Genomic DNA, 22,683 nt, shown 5'->3' with positions numbered 1-22,683 from the left:
TTCTCCCGTTTCAGGATCAATGAAATTGTGGCCTGCGACATTGTAAGGGGGGGGGGGGGAAGGCGGGACGGACGGGACTCCCTTCTCCCTTGCTTCATTAAATGTCCTCACCAGCAGTGGGCTCAATATCTCTGAAAACGTCTTATAGAATTGCACCGGGTAGCCGTCAGGCCCTGGGGCTTGCATAATTTGTTTTCTAATGCTCCTGTGAAGTGCTTTGTGACATTTCATCATGTTAAAGGGGCTAAAAAATTATAATTTGTTGTTGTATTATGATACATGTATGCAATGGATGTATATATAGGTGTGTTTGTACATTTTCTTTTTATTGATTTATAGCATAATTGGAAAGCCACATTATGAGCCATGTGATTTGAAACTTAACGTGTGTAATAATATTGAACCCACAACTCTTCTTTCAGCACCAGAAAAAGACATACAATTCTGACCAACACTATAGTCATAGAATCCCTACAGCGCAGAAGGAGGCCATTCAGCCCATCGGGTCTGCACCGGCCCTCTGAAAGAGCACCCTACCTAGGCCCACTCCCCTGCCCTATCCCTGTAACCCATCTAACCTGCACATCTTTGGACACTAAGGGGCAATTTAACATGGCCAATCCACCTAACCTGCACACCTTCCTTGGGAGGAAACCGGAGCATGCAGAGGAAACCCATGCAGACACGGGGAGAATGTGCAAACCCCACACAGACAGTCACCCAAGGCCCCTGGAGCTGGGAGGCAGCCACCATGCTGCATCAGTGTTGAAAAGAAAACTTAGCTATTGCTACAAAGGTTTACTCAGGGCTCAACCAAAAACCAGGTCACAAAATGTTGTTTCATTTGATCAACGTAGACTCCCATTATCCTGAATAACACCCACATCACAGACACTTCCACATTTCAACACTAATCTGCATCTCAACACTAAAACACCTTGATCGAAACATCTCACAAAGCCCTCTCGAGAACTATTTTAAAATAATAGTTTGAAATGTGTGTGTTCTAATGTAAGTGGAATGGGTACCAGAAATGAGGAGAGGATGTTCTGTTCATTAGACTGGTGACCCATGAGGCAATCCTACATAATTGACTTGCCAGCTTTCCTCTTCCAATGAACACTGTATTACTCTCGCTCTATTAAACATATTTAATGTATGTATATTTCTCTGAGCTTATGTTCTTGGTATTTCAATAAACTGTGTTTCAAAATGTTGCATAATGCAATTGGAGTGGAACTATTAAAAGCTATTTTGTCTGCTGAAACAGTTGGTGCTTCCTTTCTTTGATATATATTACAACAATTTTATTAATGATGCCTAGTGCATCGTTAGGCCATTGAATCATTTCTCAGGTTCAACTGTGGAGCTGGGACTGGTGGGATGAGGGTAAATACATTTATCAAAGCAGCACAGTTGCATAACAAAGTAATAAATCAGCAGGCGGGCGAGATTTACTTGTGCAACTTAGTTACAGTATATTGCAGCTCAGTAAAACGTGCAACCACATATTCTTACCGTACTGTATACTGACCTGCTCAAAGGTGCTGTAATGGTAGTGGGAGAAAGAAGGAGGAAAGATTCAAAGTGATCGGGTTGTGAGGCTGATAAAGGCAAGAAAGAGATGTATCACATGACTGCTCATCCAAAATTGGCAGCATCAACGACCAGAGCTCTTGAGGGTTCTTCCTCCCATTCCCCATTTCCAATAACACAGCGTGAGTCTCACATCACAAGACTTGCCCATTGTCTGGATGGCTTCAGGCACATCTGGCACTCTGTTTCAATTGGGGGCACTCGCACCTCACAGTCAGAAGTTGGTGGGTTAACCTGGACAGACACTCCAGTGCGGTAAATGACGGTGTACACTACACTGGATGCTGTCTTTGGGGGGGGGGGGGGGGGCAGCGTTGAACCTGCCCTCTCAGATGGGCGGCACAATAGCACAGTGGTTAGCACTGTTGCTTCACAGCGTCAGGTATCTCCGGCTTGGGTCACTGTCTGTGCGGATTCTGCACGTTCTCCCCATGTCTGCGTGGGTTTACTCTGGGTGCTCCAGTTTCCTCCCACAAGTCCCGAAAGACATGCTTATGAATTGGACATTCTGAATTCTCCCTCTGTATACCCGAACAGGCGCCATAGCGAGGTGACTAGGGGATATCCACAGTAACTTCATTGCAGTGTTAATGTATGCCTACTTGTGACATTAATAAAGATTATTATTATAACCTCCCATGGCACTATCCTGAAGAAGAATTGTCCCAGGTGTCCTGGCCAACATTCATCTTCCATCCACTAACAACAAGTTATCTGGCTATTTGTTCCATTGCTGGTGGTGGGGATCCTGCTGTGTGCAAATTGGCTGCCATGTTTCCTACAGTGACTGGACTGCAAAAATACCTTATTGGCTGTAAAGATACCAACCACACCATTTCCTCTACAACTGCACAGGTTGCTTATCTGTACAATGCTTCATGAGAAGAATAATTGTTCAATCATATTTACTGCATAAACAATTCTGGCAAAATTGATAATGGGTGTGTGCAAGCGTTTTTTAATGTATTTTTTCCAACGTACTCACAAAGCGAAAAAGGACTTTACCTCTAATGGTGGTCTTGAGTTGCTGACTAGAATAAACAGGAGTGTCTGATGTTTCTGCCTGTGACAAGCAAGAATACTTCTGGATAGAATTGCGTGATACTCATGAGCAAGTGAATAAATGAACATTATCAGCTAGGGCCAGAAATATGATTGTGTTAGCGGACGCTGGGGCAGAACTTGCTAAACGCCCTGGGCGAGCTAATAAATGTGAATGAAAGCCACTTTTCAGCAATGCAGTGCAGAACTGGAATAGGCAATATAAATGATCTGCCTCTCCCAGTGTGTGTGTGTGCAAGACACACGCTAGTCACCCGCACATGGATGATTCGAATCGAAAGGCGAAATGGTCCAACTTCATTAATTGCGACGTTGGTGCTTTTGCCCTGCTGCATATTCCGCAGTTTAAAAAAAACATTCTGTGTGGCTTAATAGAACCCTGAGGGATTTAATTGAACAAGAGTGGATGTTGCCAGGAGGAGGGTAGCTATGATACCAGGGGCTACAGTCCATCCCACCCCCCCCCCCCCCCCCGGCACAGCCTCTAATGAGACACCAGGAAGCTGGTTTATTTTTCTCTTTGCAGGCTCTGTTACCACACAGCGAGGGCAGGCGAGAGAGAGGGAGGGAGAGAGAGAGAGAGCTCAGCTGTGCAAATCCTCTCCAAAGGGCATCAGCTCCTGGACAGCACATTCTGAATGGATTGCCGGCTACATTAATAGATTATACTGAGGATTTGCATTTCGCGAAAGGATAGGGGCAACATCTGTATATATTTGAGCTGAAACTTTCCTTCCTGACACAAAGGAGTCATTATTGGATGCACCAGTTTGCGGCGGATGCCAGTTCGCTGTAATAAAAAAAAAGTGCCTTGACAGTGAGGTGAGTTCATATTTTCTCTCGAAAGACAAAGGGAGGGATTCCTGATCTGCGCAATTTAAATGTAGCAATTGATTCCTTGTGTGACACAAATTTAACATCGAGTTACATTGTAGCCTGGAGATTTCAGGCAGATGCAATGATTTGCCACCAATGTTAATCTGGTCGATTAACCAGTCCCCCCCCCCCGTTTATATATTATCCCTCACCACTACCTGGTCAAGTGAGCAAGTCTCAAACTATGGTAGCTGCAGCCGTCTAAATAACCGACTCAGCCTCCCTGATAACAACGCCCACTCCAAACGATCGTTATCGAGTATTTTATACCAGAGGACTAAGGTGGGGACCAACCATCCCCTGTCTCACAGGGTCGGGTCGATGTGATTTTATTGAGAGATTTCAATCTTCCTGGAGTTAAAAATGAGGATCAGAAATGGGCTGGGTGAGTGGCTGGCCGGAAATCAGTGTGTATTGTTCTGGGCACATGACATTCCGGTTAGTCGCCACCAATACCGCCTCACAAACGGCCAGCCCAGCCCCACAGCCCGAAGAATGGGCGGGAGAGAGAACCATCTCTGCATTGCTTAATATTCCACCTGTAAAATAAGATGTTTAAAATGGTTCCCCTTGTGATGGAGTGCATGTATTGACAAGGAATCCTAGGGTAAAATTGAAATGGAGTGACTGCGCCCATCTTTTATACTGGACCCTGTGTATGGGGGGTGGGAATAAATCAGAAATGGACGGAGGCTCCCCAAATGTGGGCAACAGCCTGACTGAATTGGCAAGCAGAAGTTGGCACAAGTGTGTCAGAATCAGGTGAAAAGTGTGCCTGGGTAGAGATGTCTTTGTTCAGTGATTTTTCAGGATCACTTTGGGAAATGTGTGTGGGCTATAGAGAGAGGGGTCGGTGCAGAGTGCAATCGGGCCAAAACAAGTGGATGGGGGTTTGTGCACGGACAGGGTTTCACTGGAGCTGGGAGCGATAGAGACTGGAGAGGTCTTGAGAACGGTCGTCTTGTCAATGGTACAGAAGCGAGAGTGACGGCGATTCCCAGCTCCTGTCCCTGCTTGTGAGTGAGCTGCAGATGCAGACTCGCCTCGGCGATGCGGAAATAGTGTTGGTGAATTCACATGGAAAAGCGGGGGAGGGGGGCTGGGGGTCTGCTTTGATCCTTTTGCTATTTTCTCACCCGGTTTGGTCGCCCCCCCCCCCCCCCCCCAAATGAGATTTCCGTGTTTAGACACTGATTGCCAATTTCCCCCAATACAATTGGAAACTGATCCCCCGTTTATCTCGCAAGGTACCGATTACCAACGTGACCAGAGGCTGTTAAATATGCCCCATTAGCTAATCCAAACTGAATTAGTATTTCCTGATTAACAATTGGAGTCTATGATGAATATATGTTCTGAAACCGACTTAAAGATAAACTCGGCTGCCAGATTAAATATATTCTACCTGAAAACCCATCTTTATTCTTGCAACCAATTAAGATGAGATCTCTGACGGTGCTACTTACATCCACGAACTAGGAGCTGGAGAAGGCCGTTCAGCCCCTCGAGCCCGTTCCACCATTCACTAAGGTCATGGTTGTTGTCTGAACTCCACTTTCCTGCCTACCCACCCCTCCCAATATCCTCTCATTCCCTTGTTGGTCAAGAATCTATCCACCTTTGCCTCAGAATATTCATTGGCCCTGCCCCCACCTGTCTGGGAATGGACTTCCAAAGATTCAAGCTGCCTCCTGAAATGTTAATTTTGTTTCTGCTGAAGTTGCCAACTCTTGGCTGGTAAGATGGCATAGGGGCTCCCAACAACCCAGCCCCCAAGGCACCCATCGCTGATTCACTGACATCACCAGATTATCCTGCTGTGCTGCCTTACATCAATTGCGAAACAAACATGCTCTTAATTACTTTAATTGCTGCATGGTGCTCGACTGTCAAACAGCCTCCTAATCCCATCACCAATATTTTTATAATCACTAAAGTGTGTCAAGGAAATGACGTACAAATTTAAAAATGCATTTATTTTCCCTGAGTCACGCTCATCAGTATCCAGGAGATTCATCTTTACGGACTAAAAATTCCAATATATTGTTGGAGGTCAGGCCGCACGGTCACTAGCACTGCTGCCTCACAGCATTGAGGACCCGGGTTCGATTCCAGCCCCGCGACACTGTCCGTGTGGAGTTTGCACATTCTCCGTGTCTTCATAGCTGTTTAAACCCCCCCCCCCCCCCCCCAACCCAAAGTTGTGCAGGATAGGTGGATTGACCCTGCTAAATTCCCCTTTAATTGGAAAAAAAAAATTGGGGTACTTCAAATTTATTTAGAAAATATATTATTGGAGGGTTGGCACTCCCAGGGAGGTTGCTGTGTTCCAAGATAGCAAAGTGGTTGAGATAACTGAGCCCCAATACCGTCAAGACTAACAGCTGTCATCATCTCTCTTCAGATTGGGTTCTGGCCAATCTGAATGAAACTTTCATTGACAACAGGCAGCTGGAACTGGTTCAAGTGGCTATTTGAGTTCAATCTCTTCACAGTTGGTATAGAACAACTGGTACCACAGTGCTGCTGACTCCATGGCAATGTTAACAAATATTAAGGAACCATTGTTGATGGATTTTCTAAAGTGCCTTTCATTGATTCAAATTTCAACGTTTCCATCAAATTCCTTCCTCGTCTCTGTAACTGCTTCCAGCCTGACAAGATCTCTGCGCTCCTTGAATTCTGGTCTTTTGAGCATTCCCGATTTTAATCACTCCCTCACTGATGGTTGCGCCTTCAGCTGCAAGACCTTACATTATGAAATTTCCTCCCACGTTCTTCCTTTAAGATGGTCCTTGAACCCACCTCTTTGACCAACCTTTTGTCAACCAGCCCTAATATCCCATTCTGTAGTTCACTATTAAATTTCAGTTGATAACCTGTCTGTGTTAAACGTGTTCTAAAAATGCACACTGCTGGTGATGATGGGGTTGAGTGCATTCAGGCTCCATTTGGGGCAGCACGGTTGCTTCACAGGGTCCCAGGTTCGATTCCCGGCTTGGGTCACTGTCTGTGCGGAGTCTGCACATTCTCCCCGTGTCTGCGTGGGTTTCCTCTGGGTGATCCGGCTTCCTCCCACAGTCCAAAGATGTGCAGGTTAGGTGGATTGGCTATGCTAAATTGCCCTTAGTGTCCAAAAGGTGGGGTGGGATTACGGGAACAGGGTGGAGGTGTGGGCTTGGGCAGGGTGCTCTTTCCAAGGGCCGGTGCAGACTCGATGGGTCGAATGGCCTCCTTCTGTACTGTAAATCTTATGATTTTCAGGGAGTCTGACAATCGCAAAACACATTTGTTAGCACATCTAAACGGAATGTATTCTTCTTTTAGGTTCAGTCCAAGAGACAGATAGATCAATTTACCATCCCAGGGATGTGTGCTATCTGTGCTGACGCGAATATTTTTCAGAGCTCTCTGCCAACACCTTTGCTATGCCTCCCATAAATGAACACACATCCCCTTCAAACCAGAAGCTGTAGACTTACAATGGTCTGCACCCCCTTTCAAACTCTCACTTCACCAAATCAATAGTGCTCCCTGCACTTTATTTCACTCCAAGCCACTCCGGTGTTAGCAACACATTTTGCTTGAGCTGGGCTCAGTTTCTGAATTAACAAATTAGATTTAACGACAGATATGAAAGAAATAGGATACAATGACAACAATAGAAGGCTCACTTTTTCCTGTCAGCAGCGAATGTAATTAGACTTATTTGCTGACCGTCCAAGGAACATCCTTGTCTCCCACTCTTTTGTACTTCAGTTCCTTTCCGTCTTGTCTCCCATCAGGGTTTCATATGGTCCTTGTGTCCTGAAGAGTGTGTGAATTGCTGGGTGAATTTTGGGTAGGCTTGAAATAGTGCATTTGGTGTTCCAGGCTTGATTCTGGGATTGTTCCTCTGATAGATCCATTTCCAGATTCAATGACCCAGTCAGGTGCCTGTCACGTCTTTCCCACAAGGTCTTCCTGATTCAGTTAACACATCAATAAAAAGTGTTTGTGAAGACTCGGACCATCTTTGGGAATCAGCTACACAGAGCTGAGGGAACATTCTAGAATTTCCCCAGCCTTGGCTGAACATTTAAATGAATATATTAATTTATATTTATACAAACCTGGGTCTATTTTGAATTACCTGCACACAGTGAAAATACCTTGGAATTAGTCACATAAATAAAAACTGGAAGTAGCGTGTCTGTATCTGCAAGGAGAAAAGGCAGATGAATATTTGGTGCAAAGGATTTGTTTGGATAGAGTTGGCTTTGACAGAGCTCCAGAATTCTGGCTGTTCTTCATACATGAGGCAAGTGAGAACTGACAATCTAATGATCTAGGTTGGTGGTGATAGTGTGGGGGAAGGGCATATATTGCAATCAGGTATAACTCCATTCCTCACCTCATAAATTGAAGAACAATTTATTTTTAAACTTTTAATAGAATATAACATTTCAAAATGTTTCACAGGGATGTTATAAAACATACAACGAGCTATGAGGTCAAGTGACCAAAAGACTTGGCCAAAGACGTAGATTTGAAAGGGTGTCTTAAAGGATGGAAGCCAGGTAGAGAGGTATAGGGAGAGAACTCCACAGCTTGGGGTCCAGGCAACCAAAGGTGGAGTGGATTAAAATGGGGATTCTTAAGAAGCCAGAATTCAATGAGCACAAATATTTTGTAGGTTGTGTGGCTCAGGATTATAGAGATAGGAAAAAGAGAAATGTTTATATAGTAATTTAAGTTGTAACAGGTGATTAGGAACTAAGTGTTGTCACTGTTGTGTTGTACGAAATGTGATAGCTCTGTACAGCAAGTTCCACAAACTGCAATGTGATAAGGTCCAGGTCATCTGTTTAGTGATTGACTAGGACCTCGGAGAGAACTTACCTGCTCTTCTTCAAATGATACCATGCCATCTGCTACACCCACCTGAATGTTTAATGTCTAATTCGAAAGACGGGCTCAGTTATATTGGCACAGACTAGAGATTGATCTTTAGGCCTCCCTGGTTTGCATGACCCTGAATCACAACAGGTCTGCTGGATGGTTGCTTCATGCAATCTTCATTTGAAGAAATATATTACTCAGACTTTAAAAAATTTTAAAAAAAAATTAGGGTACCCAATTATTATTTTTTTCCAATTAAGAGGCAACTTAGCATGGCCAATCCACCTAACCTGCACATCTTTGGGTTGTGGGGGTGAGACCCACGTAGACACAGGGAGAATGTGCAAACTCCACACAGACTATATTACTCAGACTTGAACCTGTAACTAAAGCCTCTTGTATCTGAAGTGAAGCACTGTACTAATATATTATGTTGGTGTTTAATCTCCTTTATCTGTTTTTACCTTTTTCAGATTTCTTTCTCTTTTCCTAAAAGAAAATAATTAAAAATAATCGGAGACCATGGAGGATTGGGACACTCCGCAATTCAAGAAGGAAGTGGATAGTCTGAAGTACCAGTTGACGTACAAGAGGGAGATGTCTTCCAAAACAATCCCCGAGTAAGCTTCAAGTTCTGTTTTAATGTTCTGATTAAAGTGACAGATGAGAGTGAGAATGATACATTCTCTCATTGTGTCTAATGGTGTGATCCTTTCAAAAACCAGCTCAACTACAGCCGTAAGGTTTTCATAGAATTATATAAGTGCAAATGTAAAGGTATTTAAAAATACAGAGGTTTAAGTGGTTAAACATATAGAGGATGTTTATGCTTGTTGGGATATCTATAAAGAGAAGATAAGTCATATTCAGGAGAAATATTTTTATCCAGAGTGGTTAGGATGTGTGGACCCTCCTACCACTTGAAGTAGTTGAGGCAAATAGCAGAGGTGCATTAATGGCATAGTATACAAGGTAAAAATGAATAAATGGGTATATTGATAGGATTAGATGGAAATAAGGTGGGAAGAGGCTTGTGTGGAGTAAAATCACGAGCAGAGACTTGTTGGGCCGAATGGCTCGTTTCTGTGTAACATTCTATGCACCTCCTTTTTACACAAAGTCAAAAATCCTCATTAACTTTTATCATTACTCCTATTTACACATCCAAACCATTTGTGTTTTTAAAATAAATTTAGAATACCCAATTGTTTTCTTTCCAATTTAAGGGGCAATTTAGCGTGGCCAATCCACTTAACCTGCACATCTTTTGCGTTGAGGGTGAAACCCATGCAGACATGGGGAGAATGTGCAAACTCCACACGGACAGTGACCCAGAGCCAGGATTCGAACCCGGGTCCTCAGCGCTGCAGTCCCAGTGCTAACCACTGCGCCACACGCCGCCCCTCACATCCAAACCATTTGTGTGCGGCAATTGCGAGGAACTCAAATCTTTGACTCACGCCATTGAGTCACGCAAATTCAAGAATTATCTAATCTATATTTGACTTTCTATTTGAAATGAAAATGAAAATTTTTCCTGTTGTCCACTGTCTATATCACCCCTTTATCTTCAATACTGTGCCCTTAATCTTCACAAGTTTCATATTTGGCATTTAAAAAATCCAGACCACAAAATGAAATCAAATTTATTATTCTTGGTCATTTTCATAAAAGTTAATTAAATCAGTTTAGTATGATTTGTCCTTTAGAAATCCTTGTTGACTTTAAAAAAAAAAAAAAAACATTTTAGAGGTACTTTTGGTATAGTAACAACAAAATAAACAATATACATGAAACCTCTCGTACAGGTCCCACCCTGATTAACCCCCTACTCTAATCTAAACTACTCTCTCCCCTCCACCCTCCAGTCTGCTGACGATTAATTTCTCGGAAAGAAGTCGATGAACGGTTGCCCTCTGGGTGAACCCTAACAGTGACCCTCTCAAGGCGAACTTGATTTTCTCCAAACAGAGAAAGCTAGCCATGTCCGATAGCCAGGTCTCCGACTTCGGGGGCTTTGAGTCCCTTCATGCTAATAGTATCCGTCTCCGGGCTACCAGGAAAGCAAAGGCCAGAACGTCTGCCTCTTTATCCTCCTGGATTCCCGGGTCTTCTGACAACACGAAAATCGCCACCTCTGGACTCAGTGCCACCCTTGTTTTTAACACCGTGCCCATGACGTCCGCAAACCCCTGCCAAAATCACCTAAGCTTTGGACATGTCCAAAACATGTGGACATGATTCGCCGGTCCTCCCGAACATTTTGTGCACCTGTCCTCCACTCCAAAGAATCTGCTCATCCAGGCCACTGTCATATGAGCCCGGTCAACAACCTTAAATTGTATCAGGCTGGCACATGTTGCGGACGCGTTGACTCTACTCAACGCGTCTGTCCATAGACCATCCTCTATCTCAACTCCCAGCTCCTCCTCCCACTTGCGCTTCAGCTCCTCAGTCTGCATCTCCTCCGACCCATAAGCTCCTTATAAATGTCTGAGACACTCCCTTCTCCTACCCACCCTCTGGAAACTATCCTGTCCTGAATCCCCCTTAACGGTAGGAGCGGGAAGGTTGACACCTGTTTACGACAGAAGTCCCACACCTGCAGATACCTGAATTTGTTTCCCTCGCCAAGCCAAACTTCTCCAGCGCCCTCATACTCGGAAAGCTCCCCTCTATGAACATATCCCCCATCCTCACAATCCTCGCTCTCCACCATAACCGGAACCCCCAGTCCATACTCCCCGGGGCAAACCGGTGATTATCACAGATTGGGGCCCAGACCGATGCTCCCACATGACGCCTCCACTGGCCCCAAACAGCCACAACCACTGGATTGGTGGAGTACCATGCTGGCGGGAACGGCAGAGGCGCAGTTACCAACGCCCCCAAACTGGCGCTCTTACATGAAGCCGCCTCCATATGCACTCATGCCGACCCCTCCCCCACCACCCACTTCCTGATCATGGCTACAGTAATAGTTGCTAAAATTTGGCAGCGCCAGCCCGCCCTCTCTCCGACTCCGCTCAAGCATTACCTTCCTTATTCGCGGGGCCTGGCTCGCCCAGACGAAGCCCGCGATCACGCTGTTGACCCGCTTAAAAAAGGACCGCGGAATAAAGATGGGGAGACATTGAAATATAAATAGGAATCTCGGGAGGACAGTCACCTTCACCGTTTGCACCCTCCCAGCCAGAGACAACGGAAGTGCATCCCATCCCCGAAACTCGTCCTTCATTTGTCCACCAGCCGGGTGAGATTCATTTATGCAGCCGGTCCCATTCCCGCGCCACTTGGATGCCTAAGTACCTAAAGCTTCCCTCTACTAACCTAAACGGCAGCTCTCCCAGTCGCCTCTCCTGTCCCCTAACCTGGACCACAAACATCTCACTCTTACCCATATAAAGCTTATACCCCGAAAACCGGCCAAATTCTCCTAGAGTTCTCATGATTTCTTCCATCCCCTCTATTGGGTCTGAAACGTACAGAAACAGGTCATCCGCATAGAGCGAAACACTGTGCTCCAACCCTCCCCGCACCAGTCCTCTCCAGCCCCTCGAGGCTCTCAGAGCAATTGGCAACAGCTCTATAGCCAGCGCAAACAACAGTGGGGAGAGGGGGCATCCGTCTCTTCCCCCGGTGCAGTCTAAAATAGCCCGATGTTGTCCTATTCGTCCGTACACTTGCCACAGCAGCCTGATACAGTAACCTGAGCCAGTCAATAAAGCCCCGCCCGAATCCGAACTGTCCCAGTATCTCCCACAGATAGTCCCATTCTACCCGATCAAAAGCCTTTTCTGCATCCATTGCGATCACTACCTCCACCTCCCTACCTTCCGGGGGCATCATGATCACATTTAACAGCCTTCTGACATTGGCCAACTGCCTGCCCTTAACAAATCCCGTCTGGTCCTCCCCAATAACTTCCGGAACACAATCCTCGATCCTGGATGACAAGATTTTGGCCAGCAACTTGGCATCTACATTCAACAGGGAGATCGGCCTGTAGGACCCACACAGCTCCGGGTTCTTGTCCCGCTTGAGAATCAGCGAAATCGTTGCCTGTGACATTGTCGGGGGCATCACCCCTCTTTCCCTCGCCACATTGAACATCCTCAACAACACCGGCCCCAATATCCCCGATAATGTTTTATAAAACTCCACTGGGTACCCGCCTGGACCCGGGGCCTTACCCGCCTGCATGGCCTTCAAGCCCTCCACTATCTCTTCCAGCCCAATTGGGGCCCCCAGCCCTTCTACCCGCTCCCCGTCCATCTTTGGGAAATTCAGCCCCTCCAAGAAGTGCCTCATCCCCTCCGGCCCTGTAGGCGGTTCCGACCTGTACAGCCTGCTGTAGAAATCCCTAAACGCCTTATTCACCCCTGCTGAATCTCCAACCAGGTTCCCATCTCCGTCCTTTACTTTCTCCCGAGCTGCCTCCCTCTTCCTAAGCTGCTGTGCAAGCATTCTGTTGGCCTTCTCTCCATGTTCATAGATCGCCCCAGCTGTTCCACCACCCTCCCTGTGGTCAGCAAGCTAAACTCCGCTTGTAACCTCCACCGTTTCCTTAAAAGCCCTGCCTCTAGAGTCTCCGCATACCTCCTTTCAATCTGTAGTATCTCCTTTACCAGTCGGTCCGTCTCTGCCCTGTCCACCTTCTCCCTATGGGCCCGGATCGAGATCAGCTCCCCCTGACCACCGCCTTCAGTGCTTCCCACTCCACCGCTGCTGAGATTTCCCCGTGTCATTGACCTGCAGGTAGCTCTGAATACATTTCCTCAGACGCTCGCACACCCCTTCATCTGCCAAAAGTCCCACATCCATCTCCAGTGCGGGCGCTGGTTACTGTCTTTACTAACCTGCAGGTCAACCCAGTGCGGAGCATGGTCTGAGATTGTGATCGTCGAGTACCCCGTGTCCATCACCCCAGCCAGCAAGGCCCTGCTCAAAATAAAGAAATCAATCTGGGAATACATTTTATGCACGTGAGTAGAGGGAGAACTCCTTCACCCTCGGCTGCCCAAATCTCCATGGATCCACCCCCCCCCCCTCCCATGAACCCTTTTAGTTCCTTTGGCATTGCTGGCACCCTGCCCGTTTTAGAGCTTGACCGGTCCAAGTCGGGGTCCATAACTGTGTTGAAGTCCCCTCCCATGACCAACCTGTGCGAGTCCAGGTTCGGTATCTTCCTAGCATCCTCTTTATAAACTCCACATCATCCCAATTTGGCGCATATACATTCACTAATACCACCTGCACCCCCTCTCGCTTCCCATTGACCATAATCTACCGACCTCCCACATCCGAGACTATTCTACCCGCCTCAAACACCACCTGCTTATTGATCAGGATCGCGACCCCTCTAGTCTTTGAATCTAGCCCCGAGTGAAAGACCTAACTGACCCAGCCTTTCCTCAGTCTAACCTGGTCCGTTACTCTAAGGTGCGTCTCTTGCAACATTACCACGTCCGCCTTCAATCCCCTAAGATGCGCGAACACACGTGCCCTTTTGACCGGCCCATTTAACCCTCGAACATTTCAGGTGATCAGCCTAGTCGAGGGGCTCATTCCACCCCCCCCCCCCCCCGATCAGCCATCCCCTTTTTTAGGCCCGCCCCCAGCCCGTGCTCTGCGCCTCCACCGGGCCATCCCCAGGCAGCCCCCACCCCCAACTTCCTCTCTGTCCCTCAGCCCAAGTCCCCCCTCCTCCCCCTAGTAACAACACCCTGTAACCCAACCCCTTTACTAAACCAAACATATGCACCCCCCCCCCCCCACTGCGCTTCCGAGAGCTAGCTTGCCCAGCTAACTTGGTGGCCCCCATCCCTGGCGCCAGATAGTCTCCCACCTATTGTTCCCTCCCCACCCTCCCCCCAGCTCATACAAACAAACTCCAACATCAAACAATCCCCACACAATTGCCCAACAGAAAAACACCAAGATCAAAACAAGCACAGCTCCATCCCCCAACAGTGCAAATGAAAACCTTAACTCACTCAGCTGTACTGCAGGTTCCAAATCAATGCAAACGGCATCACAAACATCTTCCATGAAACGAGAAACATTTTACAAAAACAGAGAAACAAAAAGAAAAAACAAAAACATAAACGTTGCAGCCAAGTTCAAAAGTTCTCAATCCATCACCAGCCCTTTTTCGCAAAGTCCAACGAGTCCTCAGGCGACTCAAAGTAGAAGTGCTTACCCTCATGTGTGACCCAGAGATGGGCTGGGTATAACAGTCCAAACTTCACCTTTTTCTTAAAAAGGATCGACCCGATCTGGTTGAAGCCTGCTCTCCTCCTGGCCACCTCTACACTCAGGTCCATGTAAACCCGCAGTATGTTATTGTTCCATTTACAGCTCCGTGTCTGCTTGGCCCACTGTAGAATGCACTCCTTATCCGAGAACCTGTGGAATCTCACCACCATTGCCCTCGGGGCATTTTGTGGCTTCCCATTTGTGGCTTCCTCGCGAGTGCTCTGTGAGCCCTATCCACCTCAAAGGGCCGGGAGAATGCCCCATCCCCCAGCAGCTTCACAAACATTTCTGCGATGTATGCCCCAGTGTCCGTTCCTTCGGCCCCCTCCGGGAGCCTGACGATTCTTGGGTTCTGCCGGCGGGACCTATTTTCTAGGTCCTCCACCTTCTCCAGGAGCTTCTTCTGCTGGTCCCTCAGCATCCCCACCTCCAGCTCCACCGCAGTCTGATGGTCCTCCTGCTCAGCCAGCACCTTCTCTACCTTCTGGATTGCCCGATCCTGGGAGTCCAATCTATGCTCCAACCGCTCAATCGACTCTTTTATCGGATCCAAGCAGTTTCTGCGTAGCAAAGCCTCCCTGAATGACTTGTATCAGCTGCTCCATAGACTGCTGGGTCGACAAGCCAGAGGTCCGAACCTCCGCTATGCTGTCTTCTGCTGCAGCTACAGCCCAAGGCTTCTCTGTCTTTTTGTTTCTGCCCTTTTATTTATATATATATATATATATATAGAGAACAGTACAGCACAGAACAGGCCCTTTATGAACACTTCTAGTCCTTCTTTCCATGCACCAAAGTGGGAATTCAGTAAACAATTGCCACTAACATCCGTTTTACAATTCAAGTCCGGTAGAAAAATGGGGAAAGGTCCAAATGTCCGACCAGTGCTGGGGCCACCAAATGTGCGACTTACTCCTTCATAGCCGCCACCGAAAGTGTGCCTTGTTGACCTTTATAAGATTTGATGGATCTTATCCTTTAATATTGTATCTAACAGTTTCGTATTATTGAACTGGTGTATATGGAGTCAAGGTGGGTAAATGGAGTTAGGGTAGAAATCAGGCATGATCTCATTGAAAGGCAGAACAGTGATTAGCATTGCTGCCTCACGGCACTGAGGACCCAGGTTTGATCCCAGCCCTGGGTCACTGTCTGCGTGGAGTTTGCACATTCTCGCATCTCTGCGCGGTTCTCACTCCCACAACCCAAAGATGTGCAGGGTAGGTGGATTGGCCACGCTAAATTGCCCCTTAATTGGCAAAATTCTTTTAAAAAGTTGTGTCGGGTCTTTATGACTCGTTGTTCACTGGTTCTGAAAATTATCATTCCCGTCTCTCCTATTCCATCACTAACCTCCCTTTGTATTCTGGGCTTTGTGATTGATCAATTTTAAATCCCATTAGCCTTTTGAATAATTTGGATGAGTGCAGCTCCAACACAAGCTTTCAACACCAGCCATGACAACGCAGCCCACTTGATTGATAACCCATCCACAGCCATTTACTTGCTCCATCACCGCTGCACAATGGCAACAACGTGTACTGCAGTAACTCGCCACGGTTCCTTGGGCAGCACCTTCCAAACCCACGACCACTGCCATCCAGAAGGACAAAAGCAGCAGATACCTGGGAACCCCTCCACCTGGAAGTTCCCCTCAAAATCACTCACCACACTGACTTGGAAATAGATCACTGCTCCTTCACCGTTTCTGGGTCAAAATTCCAACCTGGATGAGATGAGCTGACTCAACATGGGATAGAGTTTGAGTTTAGGCATTTCTTTTTTATATTTATATACATAATTCATTCATTTGGGCAGCGCAGTGGTTAGCACTGCTGCCTCATAGCATTGAGGACCTGGGTTCGATCCCAGCCCCGAGTCACTGTCCATGTAGAGTTTGCACATTCGCCCCGTGTTTGGAAATCTCACCCCCACAACCCAAAGATGTGCAGAGTAGGTGGATTGGCCATGTTAAATTGCCCCTTAATTTGAAAAAAAGAATTGGGTAGTTTAAATTGGAAAAAAAAAGTCTTAGGAGGGAATGTTAGTTATTTTTCTCCATCTTGACAAATAAGATGGCGTGCTTTGCTATGGCACTATTGGGGTTGTACGCAACCCCACTTGACTGCCAATAAAGAATGGCCATCAAGGTCCAGTTTTATTGTTCCGTGGCACCAGTGGTAACTGGAGTAAAACAGTATCATCCAGATGCCTGGCCTGTACGACAACAGGATCTGTTTATTCAAGGACTTATCAATCAAACATAATTATTATCACCGGCTAAGCACATAGAGATGAAAATCATTGGCTTTGTTTAAAGTTCCCGTAGCTGAGAACCTGATAAGATTGTTTCAATCTATTATCCACAGTGCCCATAAGAGTAGCAACTCCAGTCAAAATAACTCCACAAAACGCATTAATATAATAAGAGGCAAGATATACACAAAGTTCCGATAAACCACCTGGGCCCTAGTAGTCAGCTTGTGCAGACTTATTTGTCTTTCAGTTCAGAAAATAGTTTACGTGAGTACTGACATATTGCGTGGCCGCTAAAACCCAGCAGCAGCACCATTCAGCCCAACTGCTCCATGTTTGTGTGCATCCTCCAAATGAGCCTCCTTCCAGCCAAAAGAAAAAAAATAAGCTGTACTGCTAAGGATTGTAGCATTTTGGAGAATCACATTGCCACTGCTTGACCCGTAGAAATAATAATGTAGGGAGAAACTAGAGAAGGAATAAAATTTTCACTGAAACAATTTAGTTGCTGCACTCCAACATTGACTGGATGGCTGGAGGTTGAACTTCCACATGCTCCCTGATTGCCATAACTAAGAGGTATATTGGCAAACTCTTCTATTAATTTGTGTCAAGCATTCTCTCCATTCACCTTGTTCCTCCTGCCACTTGACTGTGCGCTGCCTGTTGTATTGTCTGTGGCTTCTGATGGGCTTTTGGCTCGAGGCAGCGCACAGTACCAGGAACAACCAGTTGAGAATACAGCTGCAATCTACACAGCCCACTCCCAAATAACAATTTGCTGCTACATATTAGCCATGATGTGGAGATGCCGGCTTTGGACTGGGGCGAGCACAGTAAGAAGTCTTACAACACCAGAATAAAGTCCAACAAACCTGTTGGACTTACATGATATTAGGACAGTCACTATTTAAAATGCCGATTAAATGTTCATATCATCTTCTGTTTGTAAGTTCATTAATTTTGAGTACCCAATTTTTTTTTTTTTCCCCCAATTAAAGGGCAATTGAGCAGGGCCAATCCACCTAACCTGCACATCTTTGGGTTGTGGGGATGAAACCCACGCAGATATGGGGAGAATGTGCAAACTCCACACAGTGACGCAGGGCCGAGATTCAAACCCAGGTCCTCAGTGCCAGTCACAGTGCTAACCACTGTGCCTGATACCGCCCTTGGAAGTTTATTAATGGCTTCATTGTAATATTCAGCATTTTACAACCATGAAAGAGAGTAAACACATTTGGCTCCATTAGATAAAAACATTAAAGGTTTAAATATTCATCTATACTGACCACAGCCAGACTGATGGTAGGGAGGTTCAACATAAGCATCCTGGGTTATGGAAAATCTGCCAGATGTCCCACATCCCTAAGAACAACATGGGTGTCAGATGAGGGATGGCTGCAATGTTTTCACTAATGAGACTTACGAGTGATGCTTGCCGATCATCAGGCACAGCACTCATTCAAGTGGATTCCAGTAAAGTGCCCAAGACCCTCAAGGAGATCAGGGTGGGGGAACAATTGGTGAGAAAAAAGTGACGTTGGGTAAGAAAAGTATTACTATAAAAGTAAGGGAGTACACAGCTAAATATTTAGGATTAAAATTGACTTAACCAATCCAGTAATCTGTGGTATTTATGAGAGTTGTTCAGTTTACAACACATTCAGAGCAAAACCTTAAGCTACTGGACTGCCTGGGACACAAAGCAGGGGATTACACACCCATGAAAACATCAAGTGCCTGAGACACTGCCTGCATCATTGATGCAGTGGATGGTTATGCAGTCCGGACTATACATTCCCTCCTGGATGAATGAAGTGCAACCGTGAGACCATTCTGCTCCACCGTTGAATCATGTCTGATCATCCCCATTCTCCTGAGGCTAGATTTCTACCATTTCTCAGAATATCCTACATGTATAATACACAAACTTGCAGTTGTATCGCAAGAAGCAGAGGGAAAAATCTTCCTTTTTTAGCAGCAATTTTCAAAATTTATTTTCAATTAAAATCTACAAAATGGAGCCAGGGACAGCTGTCTATCACTGACTGGTTGAAACCATATGTATGACTGCTGGCTTCCCCCACGCCGACAAAACTCTAATATTCTGGACACATATCCCTGAGATTCTGTTTATGACTTAAAATTATCCATTAGGTGACAAAATGCAGAAGCAAGATGGTGATTGACATCTGCTACACTGAGTTTTAGTGCTATGAAAATGGTGCAATGGCAGTCAGAGCAAGCTGACATATCTATCATGGCCATGGAGCTGCTGCTTTCCGTTGTCCATTTTGGAATATATTGTTCCTATGACGTTTAGTTTCAGTTAGAGATGGCCCCAGTGCCTTCCTCACACCAGCTCAAACCACGAGAGTTTACAGTCTATTCAACAGTAGGGGAAGTATCAGAATTGAACCCAATCTCACCCTCACCAGTTGCGCACACACACATTTACTTTGTTGACAGGGCATTAATAATCAGAAGTGCAAATCCTGTCTCAGTTTACCTCCTCTTTTGTCCAAGAGCTCTGAGAACAAGTGCAACTCCCCAATGGTGATCCTGGCCAAGAAAGACAAACTCAGTGTAGATTAAGGATAGAACCCAAGACTGTCCTGTGCTGTGTCTCAGTTCCACATTGAGCAATGCATGTAGGAAGAGAGCCATCAAGCTTCATTCTTGGGAGCTGGTGCTTTGGATGCTTCTACTGCTCGAGTATGCCCAGTCACCCGAACCTGTGGATAAAAATATCCATGAACACTGTACCTTCATACTTGGAATTAGCTAATAAACCACAATGGGGGCTGAGGAGTATGTGCATCGAATGTGTTTTGGCGCAGGGAGACCAAATTATGGGTCTTTGAAGAAAACAAAAGTTTAAACATGGAGATTTTACTCTAAAAAGGAAACTAAAGGGGAAAAGTGAGCTGAGGTGACTGCTAGGAAAGATGCATCAATTCTATCTGTCAAGGCAGAACCCAAAGAAAATGTTTTCTTTTTTAATCAAGGGTTAATAAAACAGTGACATGGCCAAAGCAACCATGGTGTTTTTTGTTCAGAATAGACTAGAGTGGAAATAAATTGTATTTATCAATTGTTGTTTCTATTAGCGTCTGACTAATATATCTCTCCTTTCTATTCCATTTCTGTCTGAAGCTTTGTGAAGTGGATAGAAGAGGGAGTGCCAAACGACCCATTCTTAAACCCAGAGCTAATGAAGAGCAACCCCTGGGTGGAGAAGGGCAAATGTGCTATACTTTGACATTTTCAAACTGCTCTGTATAAAACAATTCATTTGTAAAGAAAGAGACTCAAGTAGAATTTTGTTGGCACAGTCTTTTAAATTCTTAAACATATGCATTACATTTTTTGTACATTTTATGGTAATTCTAGGCAAAATCATTGTATGAGTGATCAACCAACTTCTTTGTACAACTAGAAAGGAGCAGTGTAAGAGGAAGATAACAAATAAAGCAATAATTAATAATGGCAAGAGTTTTATTCATTCTTTGACAAAACGGTTGACTGAAACAAAACCGACTATAACAACCTTTCCAATCGGGGGTTGATCCAAACCAGTTGTTCAAACTTACCAACCTAGGTTGGCATTCAGCACCAGGCAAGTTAGTCTGGTTTATGCAGATTGCTCTTTACTGTAAACACCACCATTAGTGTGTGTGTGTGGGGGTGGGGGAGGGGGGGGGGGGGAGAAGAAAAAGAGGGGTAAGATCCGGAAAGAATAGGGTACCCAATATTTGTGGAAATAACAACCAGTTCTCAAACCTACAGTCCAACTCGGCCAGCCATGCTGGAATTAGCTAGTTTCTTGAGCACAGTCACATTTAGGGGTTTGAGCTGTCACACAAAGCTTGTCGTCACTTAATGTTTGAAGAGTCTCATCACCTTGTGGCCCAACAATTTGACTGGAGCACGTCTCCCACTAGAAATGTCAAAGGAAAATCCGCTTGGTTTACACAACTTCAGATCTGCTGGAGCTTGGGCACAGGCGGGGTTTCTTTGGCGGCCCAAGGGCAACAGGTCCATCCTCTGCGTCAGTGTGAGAACGCACGGGGTCTTGCTGCTTTTCAAACAGCTGCTACTCCTCTCAATAGCCAATGGCAATCTCAGAACAGGTCTTTTATATAAACATTGCGTCTGACCGCGTTTGAAACCCCTTCGTTAAATCGGAACCAAACATCACTGTTTCCAACCGCTTTTCCAATAAGTTTCTCAACTGTTACCTTCACAGGCTCAGCACCTCCAATCGCTGATAGAGAGACAGAAAAAAAGATTAATCAAAAATTAAAGGGGCAGAGGGCAGCACAGTGGCGCAGTGGGTAGCACTGCAGTCTTACGGTGCCGAGGTCCCAGGTTCGATCCCGGCTCTGGGTCACTGTCCGTGTAGAGTTTGCACATTCTCCCAGTGTTTGCGTGGGTTTCGCCCCCACAACCCAAAGATGTGCAAGGTAGGTGGATTGAACAAGCTAAATTGCCCCTTAATTGGAAAAAATTAATTGGGTACTCTAAATTTAAAAAAAAAAAAAATTATGGGGTAGACATTATGTAAATGCCTAAGCACAGAGCTGATTGTATTCCAGATTTCTTCAGGCTTTACAGTGGAGTACAGATAAAATAACTAAGAAAACATAAAAATACTGTAGCTTTCCCCCCAACAGTTACCCTCCCTGGCCAAAAGGAACAGGCAGCATGCCTCTTTTCCGAAGCTTCTGTCAGCCAACAGTTGGCTGTGAGCAGCTTCTGAAAGGAAGATGTACAATAATATACATCTTTCAGTGCTTCAGAATGCTCTATAGCATGAAATGTTCACTGCTGTAATGTAGGTAATCTTGAGAATATAGACAGGGATTCACCAGTTTTCTGACTCAAGGTTCACGGGTGTAATGTTTACTTGAGCTCCCCAAACCCACTGCACGGGTACTCTCCAAGCTCAGAATCAAATACTCATCACATAACAGTTCACTGTTGCAGTAACATGCTGCAAAAAGTCAATGGCCACTGACAACATGCACCTCAGAATACATGCTGACGGAGAGATAGATGAGCGGGGATGGAGAGGTGCTTTGGGTTATCACGCTGCCTCGCGACCTGAATGACTTGGGGATAACCAGTACAGACAAATGGGCTAAAAGCCTTCTCATTCTATTGGACTCTTCAAAAATGATTGTAAAATGAGAGTTTAAGCTCTGGTCCTATTGGGCACACATATTACAAAACCACTTATACTGGCACAACTCAAAAGCTAGAAATTGTGGCACCATCAAGATGGCTTTAACTTTAAGATGGTGAGGAAATGTGGGTTAGGAACGTTAGGACACAACATAAACATAAATATAGACATTCCTCAGCCCACCCAAACACTAATCTCCTGGAAGGGGCGAATAATAACTAAAAACCCATCCTTACATGTTTGTGTGATTTTAAAAATAATTCCGTTGTAACCCGTTCCCATTGGGAACTTTTCCAATTTGGTCCTATGTAGAAATATGGCAAAGAGGTACTTTTGAACATCGAGGAACTTCGATGAAAGGCCTTATAATGGTGATGCAAGGGGAAGAATCAGTAAGCAGAGGCTGGACGATGCCAAACTCAGATGTTTAATTTCTGTAACTTGTGAGGGGAGTTGCCGTTTTCAGCTCCTGGAAACCAGCAAATAGGGAGATTTCAGTGAAGTTAGAGTCTTAGACACCATATATGGAGCTCAGAGGCACATTCTGCAAAGTAATGGTCTCC

The 22,683-nt window shown here is 45.6% G+C and overlaps 2 protein-coding genes across 5 annotated transcripts in view; one reads left to right on the top strand and one right to left on the bottom strand.

The window, feature by feature from the left end:
• The first annotated feature begins 3,164 nt into the window (after positions 1-3,164).
• LOC140394073 (guanine nucleotide-binding protein G(I)/G(S)/G(O) subunit gamma-13-like) lies at positions 3,165-20,421 on the top strand. 4 transcript variants are annotated; one of them, XM_072480888.1, is made up of 3 exons: positions 3,165-3,480; positions 8,889-9,035; positions 20,089-20,421. In XM_072480888.1, the coding sequence occupies exons 2-3, from the start codon at positions 8,938-8,940 to the stop codon at positions 20,192-20,194; spliced, it is 204 nt and encodes a 67-aa protein (XP_072336989.1). In that variant the 5' UTR covers positions 3,165-3,480; positions 8,889-8,937; the 3' UTR covers positions 20,195-20,421. The 4 variants fall into 4 exon arrangements, with proteins under 4 accessions (XP_072336989.1, XP_072336990.1, XP_072336991.1 ...); XM_072480889.1 differs by lacking the exon at positions 3,165-3,480 and adding an exon at positions 3,705-3,816; XM_072480890.1 differs by lacking the exon at positions 3,165-3,480 and adding an exon at positions 3,991-4,141.
• Positions 20,254-22,683, bottom strand: part of chtf18 (CTF18, chromosome transmission fidelity factor 18 homolog (S. cerevisiae)) — a 167,280-nt gene continuing 164,850 nt past the window's right edge. The window contains exon 22 of the mRNA XM_072480886.1: positions 20,254-21,199. Coding sequence (XP_072336987.1) covers positions 21,057-21,199 — 143 coding nt within the window. The 3' untranslated portion in view covers positions 20,254-21,056. The remainder of the gene's footprint in view (positions 21,200-22,683) is intronic.

This window comes from Scyliorhinus torazame, chromosome 17, assembly GCF_047496885.1.
Source record: "Scyliorhinus torazame isolate Kashiwa2021f chromosome 17, sScyTor2.1, whole genome shotgun sequence".
Taxonomy (NCBI): Eukaryota; Metazoa; Chordata; class Chondrichthyes; order Carcharhiniformes; family Scyliorhinidae; genus Scyliorhinus; species Scyliorhinus torazame.
The sequence above is the reverse complement of the archived record's forward strand: the minus strand, read 5'-3'. Positions and strand labels throughout refer to the sequence as shown.